General features: G+C 43.2%; 1 protein-coding gene across 1 annotated transcript in view; it reads left to right on the top strand.

The window, feature by feature from the left end:
• PARM1 (prostate androgen-regulated mucin-like protein 1) overlaps nucleotides 1-15929 on the top strand; it is a 38568-nt gene extending 22639 nt beyond the window's left edge. Inside the window, exon 3 of the mRNA XM_006094415.3 lies at nucleotides 12007-15929. Within this exon, the coding sequence (XP_006094477.2) occupies nucleotides 12007-12091 (85 nt within the window). The 3' untranslated portion in view covers nucleotides 12092-15929. The remainder of the gene's footprint in view (nucleotides 1-12006) is intronic.
• Nucleotides 15930-16228: the final 299 nt, after the last annotated feature.

The following is a 16228-nucleotide window of genomic DNA, read 5'->3' as shown; positions in this document are numbered from 1 at the left end:
CATGGATTATGTATATATGTATATAAATTCTTTGGTTAATCCTGCCCCCCCACCACCACCACCCACACCCTCTTCCCTCTGAGAATCATCAGTCTGTTGCGTGCTTCCATGTCTCTGGCTCTATTTTGTTTGTCAGTTTATTTCGTTCATTAGATTCCACATGAGTGAGATCATGTGCTACTTGTCTTTCTCTGACTGGCTTAGTTCACTTTGCATAATACCCGCCAGGTCACTCCATGTTGTCACCTACGTTACTCTTCTTTATGAAGAAAGGGATCCCATGTTGTTTGGCTCCAGGCAGAGGGTTGTTTTGCTAAATGCTTGTTTCTTAATAAGTGTCTTAGCTCTCAGATATATTGGCAGGGAAGTGAAAATGGCCAGTATACTCCACAGTGGACAGGAATAGATGGGACAGTATCTGAATCTTGGCAAAGCAGAAGAAATCAGCTGAAATACACAGCATGATGATGTAATGGAACAAGAATGAGCCTGGAATCAGGAGATGGAGGCCTCGCCTCTCTGCCCTTAACTCACCTCCTGACCCTGAGGGAAGAGCCACATGACCCCTGACCCTCAAGTTGTCTCACCTAGAAATGGGGCACAGCGGTGGGCTCAATGGTTCCCAACTTCTGAAGTTCTGAACACTGGATGCATGCCCAGTCTGTAAGGAAGTTTTCACTGTCCTAAAGCAAAATGCTGAAAATACAAGGAAAATGTGGCATTTTCTATAAAAATTGTCCCCCCCCCCCCCCCGAGATTATGTCCTTATGTTTTTGGTTTTAAAATATCTTTTGTTATGAAATGAAGGTGATCACAGATGGTAGCTGAGTTTTTACTCTTTTTAGCTAAATAGAAAGTTACAAAACTGTGAGCCCCCACTTTTGTGGTCTATTGCTCTGTGAAATCCCAAAATCTCAAAACCACATTGCTCTCACTGAATGTCCTTGCAGCTGCCCAATGCCCAAGGCAAGTGCCAGTCTTATTTGCCAGTCTGTGCAGTGCCCATCAAAAGGCACAGAAGGACACGGCCGCCATGTGAACACAGCCACTCCTCGACAACAGCCAGAGCCATCTTTCCCGGAGCCCCTCTGGCCCCGTCACTCCCTCCCCTAAAAGCCCCCAGGGGCTTCCCGGCCACTTAGAATTCAATCCGAGCCCCTCAGGTTGGCCCTCGAGCTCATTCATGGACCACTGCTGCCTCCCTCTTCTCTCTCAGCACATCTGTCTCTCCTTTTTGATCTCTGAGCTGCAGTCACACTGGCTTTCTGTCCAATGCTTACGGCGTGCCAGGTTCTTTTTCTCTCCGGGCCCTTGACGCCCCCTGGTCTCTCTCCCTGAAATCCTTGTCCCCCAGCTCTTCCTCATGTGCAGCTTTCATGTCACCTTCCCCAGCAGACTCCCCTTCCAGTTTGGTTCCTGCTATTCATTCTCTTCTTTTCATCTGGCTGTTATCACTGCCTGTAATTTCATTTGCTTTTTATATATTTCTTTGTTTATTGTCTCCTTTTCCTGGCAAAAATGAAAGCTCCACAAGGACCCAGATTTTATCTGGGAGCTAGCGCTGGGCACAAAGAAGATGCCCAATAAACTGAAAAAGTGAACGAATGAGAATACACAGTCAGTCGGGCACTGTCGTGTGCACACGCCCGACTGACTTCTCTTCCCCGAAGCCATGCTTCCTCCTTAGAGGCCTGTGCACACCCCGTCCTTCCCTCCTGTCCTGGTTCCCCAGGTGGAGCTCACATATTTAATTCCGCATCCCTCTGCACACATCACCTTTGCTGCCTTCTCTCCTGGCCCTCTCTCATCACCTCTAGTCACCCTGCCCTAACCAAAGGGAACTCTCCCCTCCTCCTTCCCTTTTATCTCCCTCCACTTCTTGTTTTAAATGTGCACCAAATCAGTGTAATGATGGAATCAAGTATAAGAGTGTCCTGTAATATCACCTGTATCTAAGGTACAAAGAACAGGAAAGCCAGGTCTGGAAGAGAAATTGGAATCAAGGCCAGCATTACCTGTGTTTAAAAGCCTTTATAAAGGCATCCTTAAGTCTCCTTCATATTAAAAAAAGAAAAATTTTCTCTTCATTAACTCTGTATTTCCTTGAGCAGCAAACTTAATTTTATGAATTATATCTTACTGAATGGCACTCTTTTTCACTGGTTTAATTACTAGTTTATTACTGCAGATACACTATATTTTAATTATAAGTTAAATTGGCTTTATGAACTAGTCTAGGCACCTTATTCCCACTTTATGGCAAAGTTTCTCTATGTGTTGGGGGTGCTCATAAAAAGGGACCCGCGGATTGATTTAGAGTCGTTCTGGAATCACCATTGGTGAGTGTCCGAAGGGCTATGTCACCTGGAATAGGACCTCCACTGGAGTGTGGCTTGAAATAGAAATTCTTCCCTCTTGCCACACACTTGCCAAAAAATGATGTTGAAATAACCCAAGGAAGGACTCTTCTTCTTGAATTCAGGCAAGAATTCAAATTGACCATCTCAAACCTCCCACCGACTACAGACAGGTAGCCTAGAACAGTGATGAAGAATTCAAACTCCACAGCAGGGAGAGCTCGCTTTGAATCCCAGCTCTACCATTTTGGAGCAGGTTTTAGTGCAGGGGTGGGCAAACTTTTTGACTCGAGGGCCACAATGGGTTCTTAAATTGGACCGGAGGGCCGGAACAAAAGCATGGATGGAGTGTTTGTGTGAACTAATATAAATTCAAAGTAAACATCATTACATAAAAGGGTACGGTCTTTTTTTTTTTTTTAGTTTTATTCATTTCAAACGGGCCGGATCCGGCCCGCGGGCCGTAGTTTGTTCTAGTGTGACCTGAGCGTGTTATGGAGCTTCACTCACCCTCACTTCCCTCCCATGTAAAACAAGGGCCTTAATTTTAACTCCTTGCTAGCATTGCTGGGAGAATTATTGGCTAATGCTTCCCAAGGACATAGCCCTGCCACCACCACCACCACCATCATCATCATCACTAAGTGATCAACTGGAAGGGACCCCAACACTAGGACAGTTGCTCGATGATAGTTCTGAGTATTAGCCATGTGCCAGGCACCCTTCTGAGCCTGGGAGCGGGGAATCACATCCGTGATGAAACACAGTCCTGCCACCACAGAAATTACTGTGTTTGGAACATTTTTGTTAGCAGGCCATTAAACGGGTTCTAATGAGCACTCGTTAAAATTGTATAACATTTTATTTTAAAGATTTAAATATTTTCTCAAGACATTCTCAGCACTAGACAAATGTGGTGAGTGGTTACATTGAATCAGTCATGGTTGCTCTCCCCAAGATAGATCCTCCCAAATGTAGAAAGGCCCCCAGTGGCAGAAGGTTGCTGTTTATCTTTGGCACTGCAAACTTCAGGATGAATAAAGTGATCCGATCTCTGCTTAGAAACCCCCTAAGGAAAACCCCATTCTGCTGCTCTGTTAATTATTTGGGCAAAATAACATAAGGAGGTTAATAACTGTCATGAATCTTGAGGCTGTGCTAAAACCCCTTCAAGTGTTGTTTTGCCAGATTCTTGGAAAGACCTTCTAATCATTCATCAAAAATACATTTGGCTCAATTGACAAACGTGTGTGCGCGTGCATGCGTACATGTGTCTACCTAAGGCTGGGTTTTTCTTTGGCTGGAAATTTATTTTATTTTTATCATCCCAGATATCTGAGAACAATAACATGGCAAGAAGTCTGCTGTCTGTGGTCGTTTAGCTCACTTGGCTGGAGTAGCAAGTGACTGAAATATCAACCCATGAGGGAACCATTAGCTTCTGGCCTGAAATGCAGGCTATGTCCCTGCAAATGCAAAAGAAGAGTCTACTTGAGAGAGAAGCAGCCTCACAACCAGAAAAAGGGCGCTCCCTGCAAGCTCTGGTACCAGAATCTTAGTAGTTTCGCCTTTCTCCCAAGTTCTACTTGCCTCTGAAGGCATCAGTAAACTCATTAGCCATCTGTTTTCTCACTCCAATTCTTTGGGGACCGTAATCCCTAGTTTTGTCACAGTGTGCCCTGCTGGAGAGCCACATATCTCTGAGACTTAAGTCACTTTTGGATGCGGCTCCTAGAAATGAACTGCCCTGCACCTTCCAGGGCTCTTCTCCATTATCTCCCCCCGCCCCCTGCCCCGTTGTAGCCAGCAGCAGTGTGGTATCTATGAAAGGAGAAATGTGGGCTTGGTGGTCAGGTTCTATTACCATTTAAGCAAATTATAATCTCCCTGATCTTTAATATTTTCATCTGTAAAAATAGAGGTAATATCTATCTTTCAAGCTTGTTTTGAAGATGAAGTAATAAATGGAGAGTACTGGGAGAGACCAGATAGCATGGTGGTTAAGGATATGCACCCCAGGGCATATCCTTTGTAAAATGGAACTATACTAATACCTAACTCAGGCTTGTTAAAGATTAAATTGGGATACAGATAAACATACAGTGCCCGGGTATGAGATGAGAGCGATGGGAGGACTAACCACTGTCGTTGCCATTGTTGTTAAAACAATGCTTACTCGGGAGCTTAGAAAAATGGTAACTTCCAGCAGTCCCATTTGGTAGGCATCAGGGAACCAAAGGAGAAGGGGGTGCTAGGAGGAGGAGATGGCCCAGGAGCTCTGTTTTCTAATATTCCATTTTGGCAGTTTCAATTGTGCTCCTTCTAAATGCCCGTGAAGTTGCATCCGTGTCATATGTTCACAAATAGAAACTACCTCGGAGCACTCTTTATTCCAGGGCTTGTTTGCAACTTTAAAAGAAAGCAGAGGCCTTGCCTGCCTCTTGCAGAAGGGTGTCTTTAATTAGTGATGATTGAAGAATGAAGTAAGTCGGTTTTGTTTAGTTTAAATTGGCTCAAAACCGCTCGGCCACGAGATAATCCCCTTCGCAAGAGACCGTATCTGCTATCGCCAGCGACGTGGATGCTGCTATAATTAGGTGTGCTGGCAACCCGGACAGACAAGACGGCTGTTCCCTTCACAAAAATAAATGTGGTATTGATTTATAGACACAACAGGGCCTCGCTCTGAAGGCATCTTGTTAGAAGTCACCTGTTTTGCTTTAAGTCTCCTGGTGATTATATTTTATAGAACTGGATTCTTTCTGGTTGTTGTTAGGTTTAAAGAGGTAGGCCTAGCCAGTCACAAAGGCTAGGCTCTTCTAGAATGTGTGATCTACAGGTTGCCTTTTCCAGTTCAGCTTTGGCATTCTGAACGTCTAGGTGACTTGATTCTCTACCTCAGCCTTTAATGTGCATAGGAATCAATGGGAAAGTTTATTAAAAACAGTTTCCCGAGTCTCAGCCCCACAGGGTCTACTTCAGCAGGTTGGGGTGGGGCCCGTGCACTGGCCTTTCTCACCAGCTCACAGGGGGTGCTAAATGCTGCTGGTCTGGTGTCTGCATTTTAACTAAGCCTGCTCTACCTTCATCTCCCAGCACTCCAAACACACACTTTGCTCTAGAGCAGCGGTTCTCAACCTGTGGGTCGCGACCCCTTTCACAGGGGTCGCCTAAGACCATCGGAAAACACATATATAATTACATATTGTTTTTGTGATTAATCACTATGCTTTAATTATGTTCAATTTGTAACAATGAAATTGGGGGTCACCACAACATGAGGAACTGTATCAAAGGGTCGCGGCATTAGGAAGGTTGAGAACCACTGCTCTAGAGTTTCCCAAATGAATTGCCCTGCTGTTTCATGCCCCTGCTACTTAGAACATGCTGAGCCCTCTGTTGGAGGTATTTGGTCCACCTTTTTCTTATCTGGCTGATTCCAAGTTGTCTAGCTCTAAAGGGACCCCCTCCAGGAACCTCATCCCCACCTCTCCACGGGAAGTTCCTTGCTGCATGCACCTCCTTCGTACCATGCAGGTCCCTGTACTGGAATCTGTCTCCGCCAGTCTCCTCCAGCAGAAGGATCTAAAGGCCCCGGCAGTACCTGGCATATAATAGTTGCTTTATAAACATTGTTGCCTGAGTGAATGACTCTGGGCAGGAAAGTTTAGGGGAAGCAGGATTTGTTTCCTTCAAGTCAGGAGAAATGAGATTTAGAGGAGGGGAAACCGTGGGAACCTGTTAAACCTCACACTTGCACTAGTTACCCGTGACTCTGAACTTGTTTACAGATGGACAGGTGTTCTAATGTGCAGGCCTTTTTTTAATGAGTGTCTGCCAGCATGATATCTGCAGATAATTTTAAAAAATAAAAGAGACAAATTTTATCTGTCCCTTCAAAGTAAATGTGGCTATTTAAAGATTAGTTTGAAAGTAACTGCTTTTTAAGAGAAATCCAGACTATGTAGAGAGCACTTTGAAAATGATATTTAGAAATGTTTCTATTATTGAGATTTTGATAATAAGAAGATGAAACTGATAGAATTCCTGAATTATGATACTCATTCTGCCATCAACTTGCTTTGGTAACTGTGGGCTAATAAAATCACCTCTAATGGTTACAGTTTTCTTGGCTTCAAAATCGTAGCTCACAATTCTTAGTTTTGACAAATGTGCCACGGTTATGTAAGATGTTACCATCAAGGGAAGCTGGGTGAAAGGCATATGGGACTTTATCTTTGTAATTTTTCTATAAATCTAACATCATTCCAATATAACAAGTTTATTTCTTTAATTATAGTCCAGTAGCTCCCTCACAGATGTGTTGTCTGCTCCTGCCCCAGAGCCTTTGCACTTGCTGTTCTCTCTGCCTGTAGGGTATATCTCAGGCATCTGTGTGGCTCATCCACATCTCCTTTATATGTCTGCTCAAATGTCATCTTAGTGAGACTTTCTCTGATCACCATATTCAAAATTATAATCCCCACCTCCCATTTGGAATTCCTCACTTCCCCTTCCCTGATTTTCCTCCATTGCATTTATTACCATCCACCTTCTTATTTTTCATGTCTCATTTTATTGTGTCTGCCCCGCTAGAATGTAAGCTCCCTTGGGACAGGGAGTTTGGTCTTTTAATTCACTAAAGGATCCCCCAGACCTCATACTAGAGGCTGATAGATGGTAGGTTGTCATTGAATAGTTAACTGAAAGGAGCCAGGCAGAAAAATGACAGAGAATGAAAGCCACCAATGGAAACAAAAAGGGGAGACAGTGACAGCTGCACCAATCTCGCTTTGCTAATGAATGATAAGAATCTCCGGCTTAATTACTAATGACTAATGAGATGCAAGTTCAGCTATGTTTTCACAGCATTGAGCCATGTCTTCTTCATCTATATATCTCTCCTTCTCAGCACATAATAAGCACTAATTATTGAATGGCAAGACTCGCTTGACTAAAGAGGAGAGGAAAGGTAATAAAGTTGGAGCCTTGATGAGGAACTGGGGTTGACTTTTATAAAAGAGAAGGTGTTTTCTAAAATATGTTTGTTTCAGCACAAAGAAAGTAAAACCTCATTCATCTTCTAAGACAAATGAGCTCCATTAAGTATTGAGGCTACAGCTGTCTTACAATAGGTTCCGTTGGTATGTGTGGAGAAGGCCTCAAACCACAGTGTCACTATCACATGTACCAGTTGTCATCAACAGGGACTCACTGATTGGGAGGAGGGCGTTTGGGGAGGACTGCTTTCTCTTGGAGCAAAGCCACTTGAGAAGGAAGCAACCAGGCCAGGACTTAGCACAAATCATGCCCTGTTTTGTCCCCTCGGGTTCTGCTCTGAGCTAACAAAACCATAATACGGTAGAATAACACTGCCAGTAAGCACAGCACCATGGATTAGCCGGACTATGAGCCCCGTGCGGAGTGCTTTAAAGCCATGTCATTGCATGGGAGAAATTTAGCTATAATTCTCTTTCCTCTTCCTATTTTTAAGGTCAAAATGGTGGCTTTCACCCTTTATTAAATTCTTTAATCAGAGGTTTTTACTTTGCCACAGTTATATTGCGCAATGAATTGCCACAGGCCATACAACTCCCTGCCGGCATGGACCAGGCAACCTCCATATATACTATTTATGTGCCACTGCATGTATGCAGTTCTCATCAAATATTTATAAAAGAACCACTGCATCAAGAGCAACATATTGGATGTTCAGAAAATAAGAAGAAATACAAGACACAGTCTGCCCCCAAGAGGTTTATCATTTAAGGGGAGCCAAGGCACAGCTAATGGAAACAGCTCTGCTGGGCTGGTGCCAGCCTTCACGGAGAGATTAAGTAAACAAAACCACTTGGACCTGGCGATGATGTCATTCGTTCAGGTTGCTATTCAGATTGAAATTAGATGAGGCAGTGTTGTGTTAACAGAAGGAACAAGGAGACCTAGGTTTTAGTACCAGCTCTGCCATTAAATCAAGTGGACAAAGTTGTCTAGATTCCCTGAGCACCGCGTTCCTAAATTTGGGAATTGGGAGTATTTTCACCTCTAGGCTCCGTAAATGAAAACCTCCTCCATTACCATCTAAAACAGGCCATGATTTAAGAAGTTTTGACCTAGAGAGATCGTTTAAAGTGATCATGAATTATTCTCCCCTTATCACACACACATACACATGTGTTTGTCTATCTCTATATATAGTAGGATTTCAACAAACCTGGCTTGAATCCCAGCACACCCAATTCTTCTTGCTTAGCTCATTAATATATTAAATAAGCCTTATGAGTTCAGTACATTCCCAAATATGGTTTATCTAATCTCTTGCTTTACCACCATCATTTATCAGTATTTTTCTCAACACACTATTCAACCCAATGAGAAGGCTAAGAAAAATGAAGGCTATCTATTCCTTTATTTTGCTACTGTATTGTGTGTGCAGTAAATTCTCTTTTAACACAGCAGATTCAGGTGCAGTTCTGATCAAATAGTCTTACCTAAAATAGCCATTATCAGTAAAACCTGATAACCAGAAGGTTTTTAATCCTCTAACCTCACTCTAGCATGATAATAATTTTTTAAAATTCAAATAATAATATAAGAAGCTGGTTTTATAACTGTGCCTGGGGCGTAGTTTCAAGAGTTCCTGGTGGGAGGGAGGCTCCCTTTTCACTCAATGTCTTTTATTTATTTATTTTTTTACTTTTTACAGATTTGCCATGGGCTTGTGTAACTTTCATTATAATAAAAATTAAAAAGCGATATTGGCCAACACTTATTATGTATTTACTATGTGCCAGGCCTTTTATATGCATTACCTCATTTAGTCCTCCCAACAACTCTAACACAAATTTTTTTAAGTTTTTCCATTTTATGGATGGACAAACAGGGGGTTAAAAACACATTCAAGAACATACATCCATTGGCCCTACTGACATCTTAAGGGAATAAAATTATATGATAGAAATAAAAATGGTGTGAGAAGTTAATTTACCATACAAAGGTGAGACAGGAATGCCCTATCAATAAAGGAGCATGTTTAGTAGGTAGATGTTGGCCAGCCTTGCAACACCAAGTCATGCTGAAATTTAGGCTCGGCTCCAATCTTATAATCCCCAGGTTTCCACTTGTCCATTCTACAGCTTCCATTTCTCAACCATCTTGTTAAAAAGTATTTGATTGGAATTGGAGGTTTCAAATGTGGGGGGAATGTTGGGGATGGATGCTCATTCATTCAGTCAAATGAGAAGATCCGTGGTGTGTTATTTGTGATCTCTTTCTTTCTCACACCCACAGAAATGAATGTGGACCTTTAGAGAAACCAGCACGTCAGGGTGTGGTTCTTTACAACAGATCAACTCTTTTCAAATACCTGGCAGATGGAAGTAGGCTGCAGAAAGTAACAACAATTATTTTAGCAACAAATAAAAGTATAGCACATTCTTTTTGTGCTTCTCAGACTGTATTTTCATTTTGTTTAACTTTTATATCTAGCTCAGACTGGGCATGTTTATCCGTACTATATATAGCATAGCTGATTTCCAATGGCAAGGTGTAATAATTCACACGCTAGCACAAACCTCAGAGGCACCACCTGCTCATTTTGTAATATTTTCCCAATCCTGTCATTAGTTTTAGTCTTAAAATTACCATAATTCTTTCCAGGAAGCTCCCAATTTGTGAGATTGGCCTTGCAGGATGTATTTTTTCCCAATCACTATTTCTTCCACCAGCATTTATTAAGGACCTACTATGAGCCAGATATTCTTCTGGAAATAGAGCTAAGAACAAAGAAAATGGGCAAATAATCCATACTGATAGTCTAGTTAAGGGAGAGAGGCAACAACAAAATAGGTAAGTAAATTATGTAGTATGTTAGATGGTGAGGAGATCTATGAGAAAAATGAAGTAGGGAGTGGGGGGATGGGGGGTGGGAGAGAGTTGCAAGTTTAAATGGAGTTATTAAGGAAGGCCTCACTGAGAAGGTGACTTTTGTACAAAGACTTGAAGAAGATGAGGGAAAGAGCCTGTGGAGATCTGGAGGACAACTGTTCCAAGCTGAGGGAACAGTAAGTGCAAAGGCCCTGAGGCAAGAGTATGCCAGGCATGAAGGGGAAGAGCAAGGAGACCAGCATGTTGGAGGAGAGGAAGCAAGAAAAACTGGAATAGTAGCTGATGTGCTCAGAAAAGTAACAAGAGCCAGATCTTGTAGGGCTTTGCAAACCATCATAGGTGTTTCGTTTTGTTTTTAATATATTTTTATTGATTTCATAGAGAGGAAGGGAGAGGGAGAGAGAGATAGAAACATCAATGATGAGAGAGAATCATGGATTGGCTGCCTCCTGTTAGTCAAACCCACAACATGGGCATGTGCCCTGACCGGGAATCGAATTGTGACCTCTTGGTTCATAGGTTGATGCTCAACCACCAAGCCACACCAGCCAGACTGCAAACCTTTCCAATGACTTTAACTGACTTCAGTTTCTCATAGAAATAATATTAACTGTGGGACATGTTCCCAGAATGACCCACCAGAGCCTGTTAAACCCATACTGCCATTGAACTAAGGTGCTAATCAGATTCTGGGAAGCTGAGCTCAAAGCACTATACTTAGATCCAGGAGGTAGGGGTTTGACTCATAGCTCAGTTGGGTGACTGAACATGTCAGTTAACATCTCTGAGCCCCATTTTTCTCCTTGGAGAAATAAGGATAACCAATATCTACCCCATGGCTTTATTCTGGGGATGAAGTAGAAACAAAACATAGACGTACTTTGTAGACTGTAAAAATGCTATATAAATGTCAGGAGGGGTGGGAACATTCTTATTTCAGGGAAAATTAAGTCCAGGACCTAAGTCAAAATGCCAGGAATGCAACCTTCCCTTTTTCTCATTACTTCTTTTTAAATAGCCATGGGAATGGACCTCTCCTTCTCAGCACTGGAGGTCAAGGAGAGAGTCAGGACCCTGCTGATCTCAACAGAAGGCGCCATCTGGGCTCCCAGTGGATCAGTCGTAACTCACAGGGTGTCTATAGACTGGGACCTCCATGGTTGTTAGGTCTGTTGCCAAGGGGTCATCCTAGCGAAGAACCATGGCTTCCCTCCAGCGGCCCTGTGAGCCTCCCAGCTCAGGCTGCCAGGCATTAGGCTGTGGGGCGCGGTTACGGTGTTTTGGCCAGGTTCAAGCCTCGGACTAATGAAAGGACAGGGTCCTCTCATTGACACGTGCAAGTCCCAGCTGGAGGGGACTTGCATGTGTCCCTCCCAGCACAATTCTAGCCAATGGCTGTGGTTGTAAGCTTGAACCTATGGTCCGAACACGTAGCCCCACGTGCCTTGTGATAGAGTTCGGGTGCATGTAGTTGAGTGAGGTTGAAACTCACGAGAATGCTGTAAACAACGTGATCACGCCCCTACTTTGCCTCGTGGCATCTGCTATAAAATAAAGACATGGCTTGTGGGCGCTGTCGCTGTCTCCTCATCAGGGAGGCAGCGTTCCACCGAGACCCAGCTGTCATTCTCTTGTTTGTCTTTCCTTAATCCTTTCACCCCCCCACTCGGGATCACCCTTGGTCGTGCTGGTGTGGCACATTAGGCTGTCCTCAGATGGGCAACTTCTCCCAATAACCACAACCTCTTCTCCTTCCCACCAGGCATTCCTCCTACGGAAGGCTTCTGGATGACCACGACTACGGGTCCTGGGGAAACTACAACAACCCTCTGTACGACGACTCCTAACAGAGGAACATGGCCTGGGAAGAGGGATAACTCTTTATTTATAAGTGCTTATCCAGTAGAATTGATAACAAGTACCTGACGCGCATTGAGCGACAATCTTAAGCCCTGTCTTATTGGTTTGGTTGTTTCCTTTTCCTCCCTCTCCTTTGGCTGCTACAACTTCCCCTTTTTGGTACCCAAAGAACCATTATTTAATAGTGTGTGGAGGCTGATTTGCAGCTGAAATGGGCCAACCTTCAACGCGGGGCCAGACCACCACGATGGAAGCTCCTGCACCCGCCACCACTGACCCACTGTGAGGACTGGGGACGAGGAATCCAAGCATTTTGTTGGGAGTTACTTTTAGGGGAGCTTTTGTTTATGGTATTTCTTAAACTTTTATTTAGAAAAATGACATGAAATCTCAATCAGTGAAAAAGAAATGAGTAGTGGGAGGATCTGACCCTGCAGGTGAGAAAGCAGGGATTTCTCAGATTCCTTCTTAATCTCTGTTTATCTGGCTGTATCTGACAGGACCCCTGCTGGGCTCTACTGGCTGCATCCCAGCTTCTTACTAGTAGCTGCCTAAATAATGAAAGGAAACTAGAAAGTGCCCCAAGGAGGCCAGCAGGCAGAGGGGCAGAGTGGCAAGTTGCTGTCAGATCTCAGCACACCTTCTTCCTGTTCTCCCCTCCAGGCCACCATCATCTCTGCTAAGGATGCCTGTCCTAGTCATCAGCAGCCAGGGTCACAGCCCAGGAGCTTTTATGGAGCTGTGTTTCCCCAGGAGCTGAGCTTAGTTAGAGAAGAGAAAGGGAGAGGCGTGTGGAGGGAGTGTACAGTGGAGGCAGCGGCGGAGGGAGGGAGCCGACATGCACTGAGTACCTCATTAGGTAAAGTGGGAATCAGCTCTCAATAACGGTCAGAGGCATCCACTGCTTGGAGGAGCCCAGAGATTCCTTGCTTTATGCCCATCAAGCAGCTGGTTCACTGCTAACTGTCTGTTGGATAATGACTGTAAACTGTTCAAGAAAAAGAATTTTAAGACACTGTCTGCAATTGCCCCGTGAGGCATTTTCATTGGAAACAGATACGGTGATTAATCCATTTATTATTCCCATACACTTACCTTACTAATTCTGCCCTCTAATAAATCAAGACCCTGGGTAGATAGTCTTAAAATCCTGCATAATAAATGTTGAGAAAGAACGGATCGTTTTTGCAGGTATCCATTTATTGCAGTGGTTCTCAACCAGCAAGACAGTTTTGCACCACCACGCCCCAGGAGGTTGGTGGGGGGACATATGAAGATGTCTGGTGACAGTTTTGATTATCACAATGTAGGGGTGCTAATTAGTCAGGAGAGCCATGGGTGCGCTAAACATCCTAAGATGCACAGAAGAGCCTACCACGACAAAGAATTATTTGGCCCAAAGTGTCAACAGTGCTGAGTTCGAGAATCCCGAATTTATTGCAGTGCCCAGCGTAACAGAACAGGGCACTCGCAGATTTTTAATTAAATAAAATGATTTGTTAAATTTTTATCTCAAAAGTGTTTCATTTGCTAGCTGATGGGTTGTTTTGAGCATGCCAGTTGCCTCTATTTGTTTGTGTGTTCTTGATAGCTTTATTTCATGGCTATAACTGCCCTCCTACAACACATATTAGCAACCGGCATCTGAGGTCCTGATTTCATGGAGGAGAAAATATACATTGGGTCCCATTTCAAAATGTGTTATATTGTCTAGCAATGTCATAAAGAGCTTGACACTGGTTGATTTTTATTTCTAAACTTGGACCTGCTGCCATGACTCTGTTAGTTTCCAGAAACTTGACCCTCAGCTCATCCTGTCACTTGTTGTGACCAGTGAAGTACTGGCCTATAAACCACCATTGCCAGTTGGTCCTAAATCCCTCTGGTGTCGCAGACACCGGGAGCCGGGCCATGTCCACAAACCTGCCATCCCACACCCTAAAAAGAATTTATTCCTAAACTCCTTAGGCACCAAAGGAGAATGAGCAACCTCCAGGGGAATTTTTAAAAAGGAGTGGGTAATGAGGAGTGGAATTCTGATATCTCAGATTATTTAAAGCAAAAGAAAAATTGTTTAAAGTGGACATTCTCAGAAAAATGGGCAGGAATGGCCAACCACGACCCCTCCAGCAACACTTGGCCTGAACAACTGTCCCTCTTCCCCACCCTCACTCCTTGCCTAGGCTTTCATTTTGGCAAAAGACGATTCAATGAAATCAGAACATTCCATTTTTTCCCCCCTCAGTCAAAAGCATTCTGACAGAGTGTTCAGGAAACACCTTGTAGAGGTGCACTTCTGGGCACTGCTTTCGTCATAGACACTGGATCAGAGGAGCCAGCCTCTTGCCAAGGAATTCTGACCAATATAAGCCATGGACTCAGCCAGCATCTTTCCTTACCGAGGCTGTGATTGTGCAAGAGCAGCTGATGCGTTTGTTGTTCTTATTAACTTCCAAACCCTTACAGAGAAGAGAGGGCCGGGGACTTAAAGCAGATCTCAACCAGCAGGCAGTTTCACACCTCCCGCAAGGTGACAGCTTCCCATACAAACTCACTCCTGGTGATGTTAGTTTAAAATACCAATGAGACAAACCTTATTTTGCCAAATGCATTTTTTTTCTATTTTTGAGTTGGCCAAAGGATTTTAGCAACTGAATTCAACAAACTTGCTACACACACACACACACACACACACACACACACACACGAAATATATGGATAATTGACGACCTTTACCTCAGGGAGAGTCTGTCCAGCTCTACCCAAGGGAAATGGCTCCATCGGATCTAAACAACCACATACCATCGAGGGACAGGAATAGTCCAAGCATTAGAGGAATGTCAGAGCAGGAGGGAGGCAAGCAGCCTCTTCTAGACTGCAGATTGTAAATGATGGAATGATGAGAGCCAACGTTGTTTTCTTTACTCGTGGCCCCAGTGAAGTCTCCTGCTCTCTTTGGATGTCTGTGTCGTCATTTCTTAAATGGGGGTGATGCTTTCACGTTGACCTCACCCCCTGCTACCTCACAAATGTGTTGTGAGGACTAATGAAATCATGTCTACAGTGTTTTCAGTTTCTGCAGAGGAATATTTATAGACATTTTAAGTATTATATAGACATATAAGTGATCTCAGTTCCTTGTTTGTTGTTATACTGGTGTGTTGTTTTACTTAAATCTTTTACTTATAACATGACAGCTGTATTGTAGCCATCAGACAGCTCTTACAGCTTCAGGCTACCGCCCAGTGCAGCAACTGACTGAGGGTTAACCGCGCCTGGAACCACAAAGGTTAGTTTCCATCTGAAGGTGAAGAATGGTTGAGACATATTCTCACAGACTGTTGAGTTAGGATCCAGGAGGTTAGGGTAGCACAATATGGATACCTGAGCACTAACAGCAATAGACCTCTAGCCTTTGCCATGCTGGGGTCGTCTGGGTTCTTTGTGGAGTTGATTTTGGTTTGATAACATCTGTTTTCCCTTCATCTTGCTTGCAAGGGTGCATGGTTCAAACCCTTGCATCTGAGAAATGAATTTTTGCAACTGGGCTAGATGCTAATTTGCACGTTGATTCACCTTCTTTGCCTTTAACCTTTTTTTGGCAAATGAATGTACCATTTCAACTTTGATTTTGAAGTGCTAGTTGATATTGGTAATAAGTGCTAACCAAGAGACCAATGCCAGATTGCTTTCTTAGGGTGAGTTAGCCAACATCATTTAAAGATGGAAAGACCTGCAACTTCTTTGATATTGGATGTAATTGTATCTACATTTGTTGTAAGACTTATTGTATACCAATTATATAAATTAAAGGTGTTAAAAGCTTGTGTCTGACAATGGTGATTCACATTTTGATATGTTTTATTACTCAAGCAATTCAGTTGATATGCCCAATATTGCTTATATTAAGTAGCTCTTGCTTGCTCTTATAGAAAATTTATTCCACATCAATAAATACTATTTTCTACAGTGCAGAGAGGTATCTTTGATTTTGAAAAAGAATTGAAGAATGTCCGTAATAAAGCAATTTTCCAAGCAGTAATTTTACTATTAACTATATACCAGGCCTTATACTAAAACAGATGTAAAAAAAACCAACTTTGATTCAATAAATAGATGGTGAT

The sequence above is a fragment of the Myotis lucifugus genome, unplaced genomic scaffold (genome assembly GCF_000147115.1).
Source record: "Myotis lucifugus unplaced genomic scaffold, Myoluc2.0 scaffold_136, whole genome shotgun sequence".
Taxonomy (NCBI): domain Eukaryota; kingdom Metazoa; phylum Chordata; class Mammalia; order Chiroptera; family Vespertilionidae; genus Myotis; species Myotis lucifugus.
Note: the sequence above shows the minus strand (reverse complement) of the source record. Positions and strands in the feature narration are given on the sequence as shown.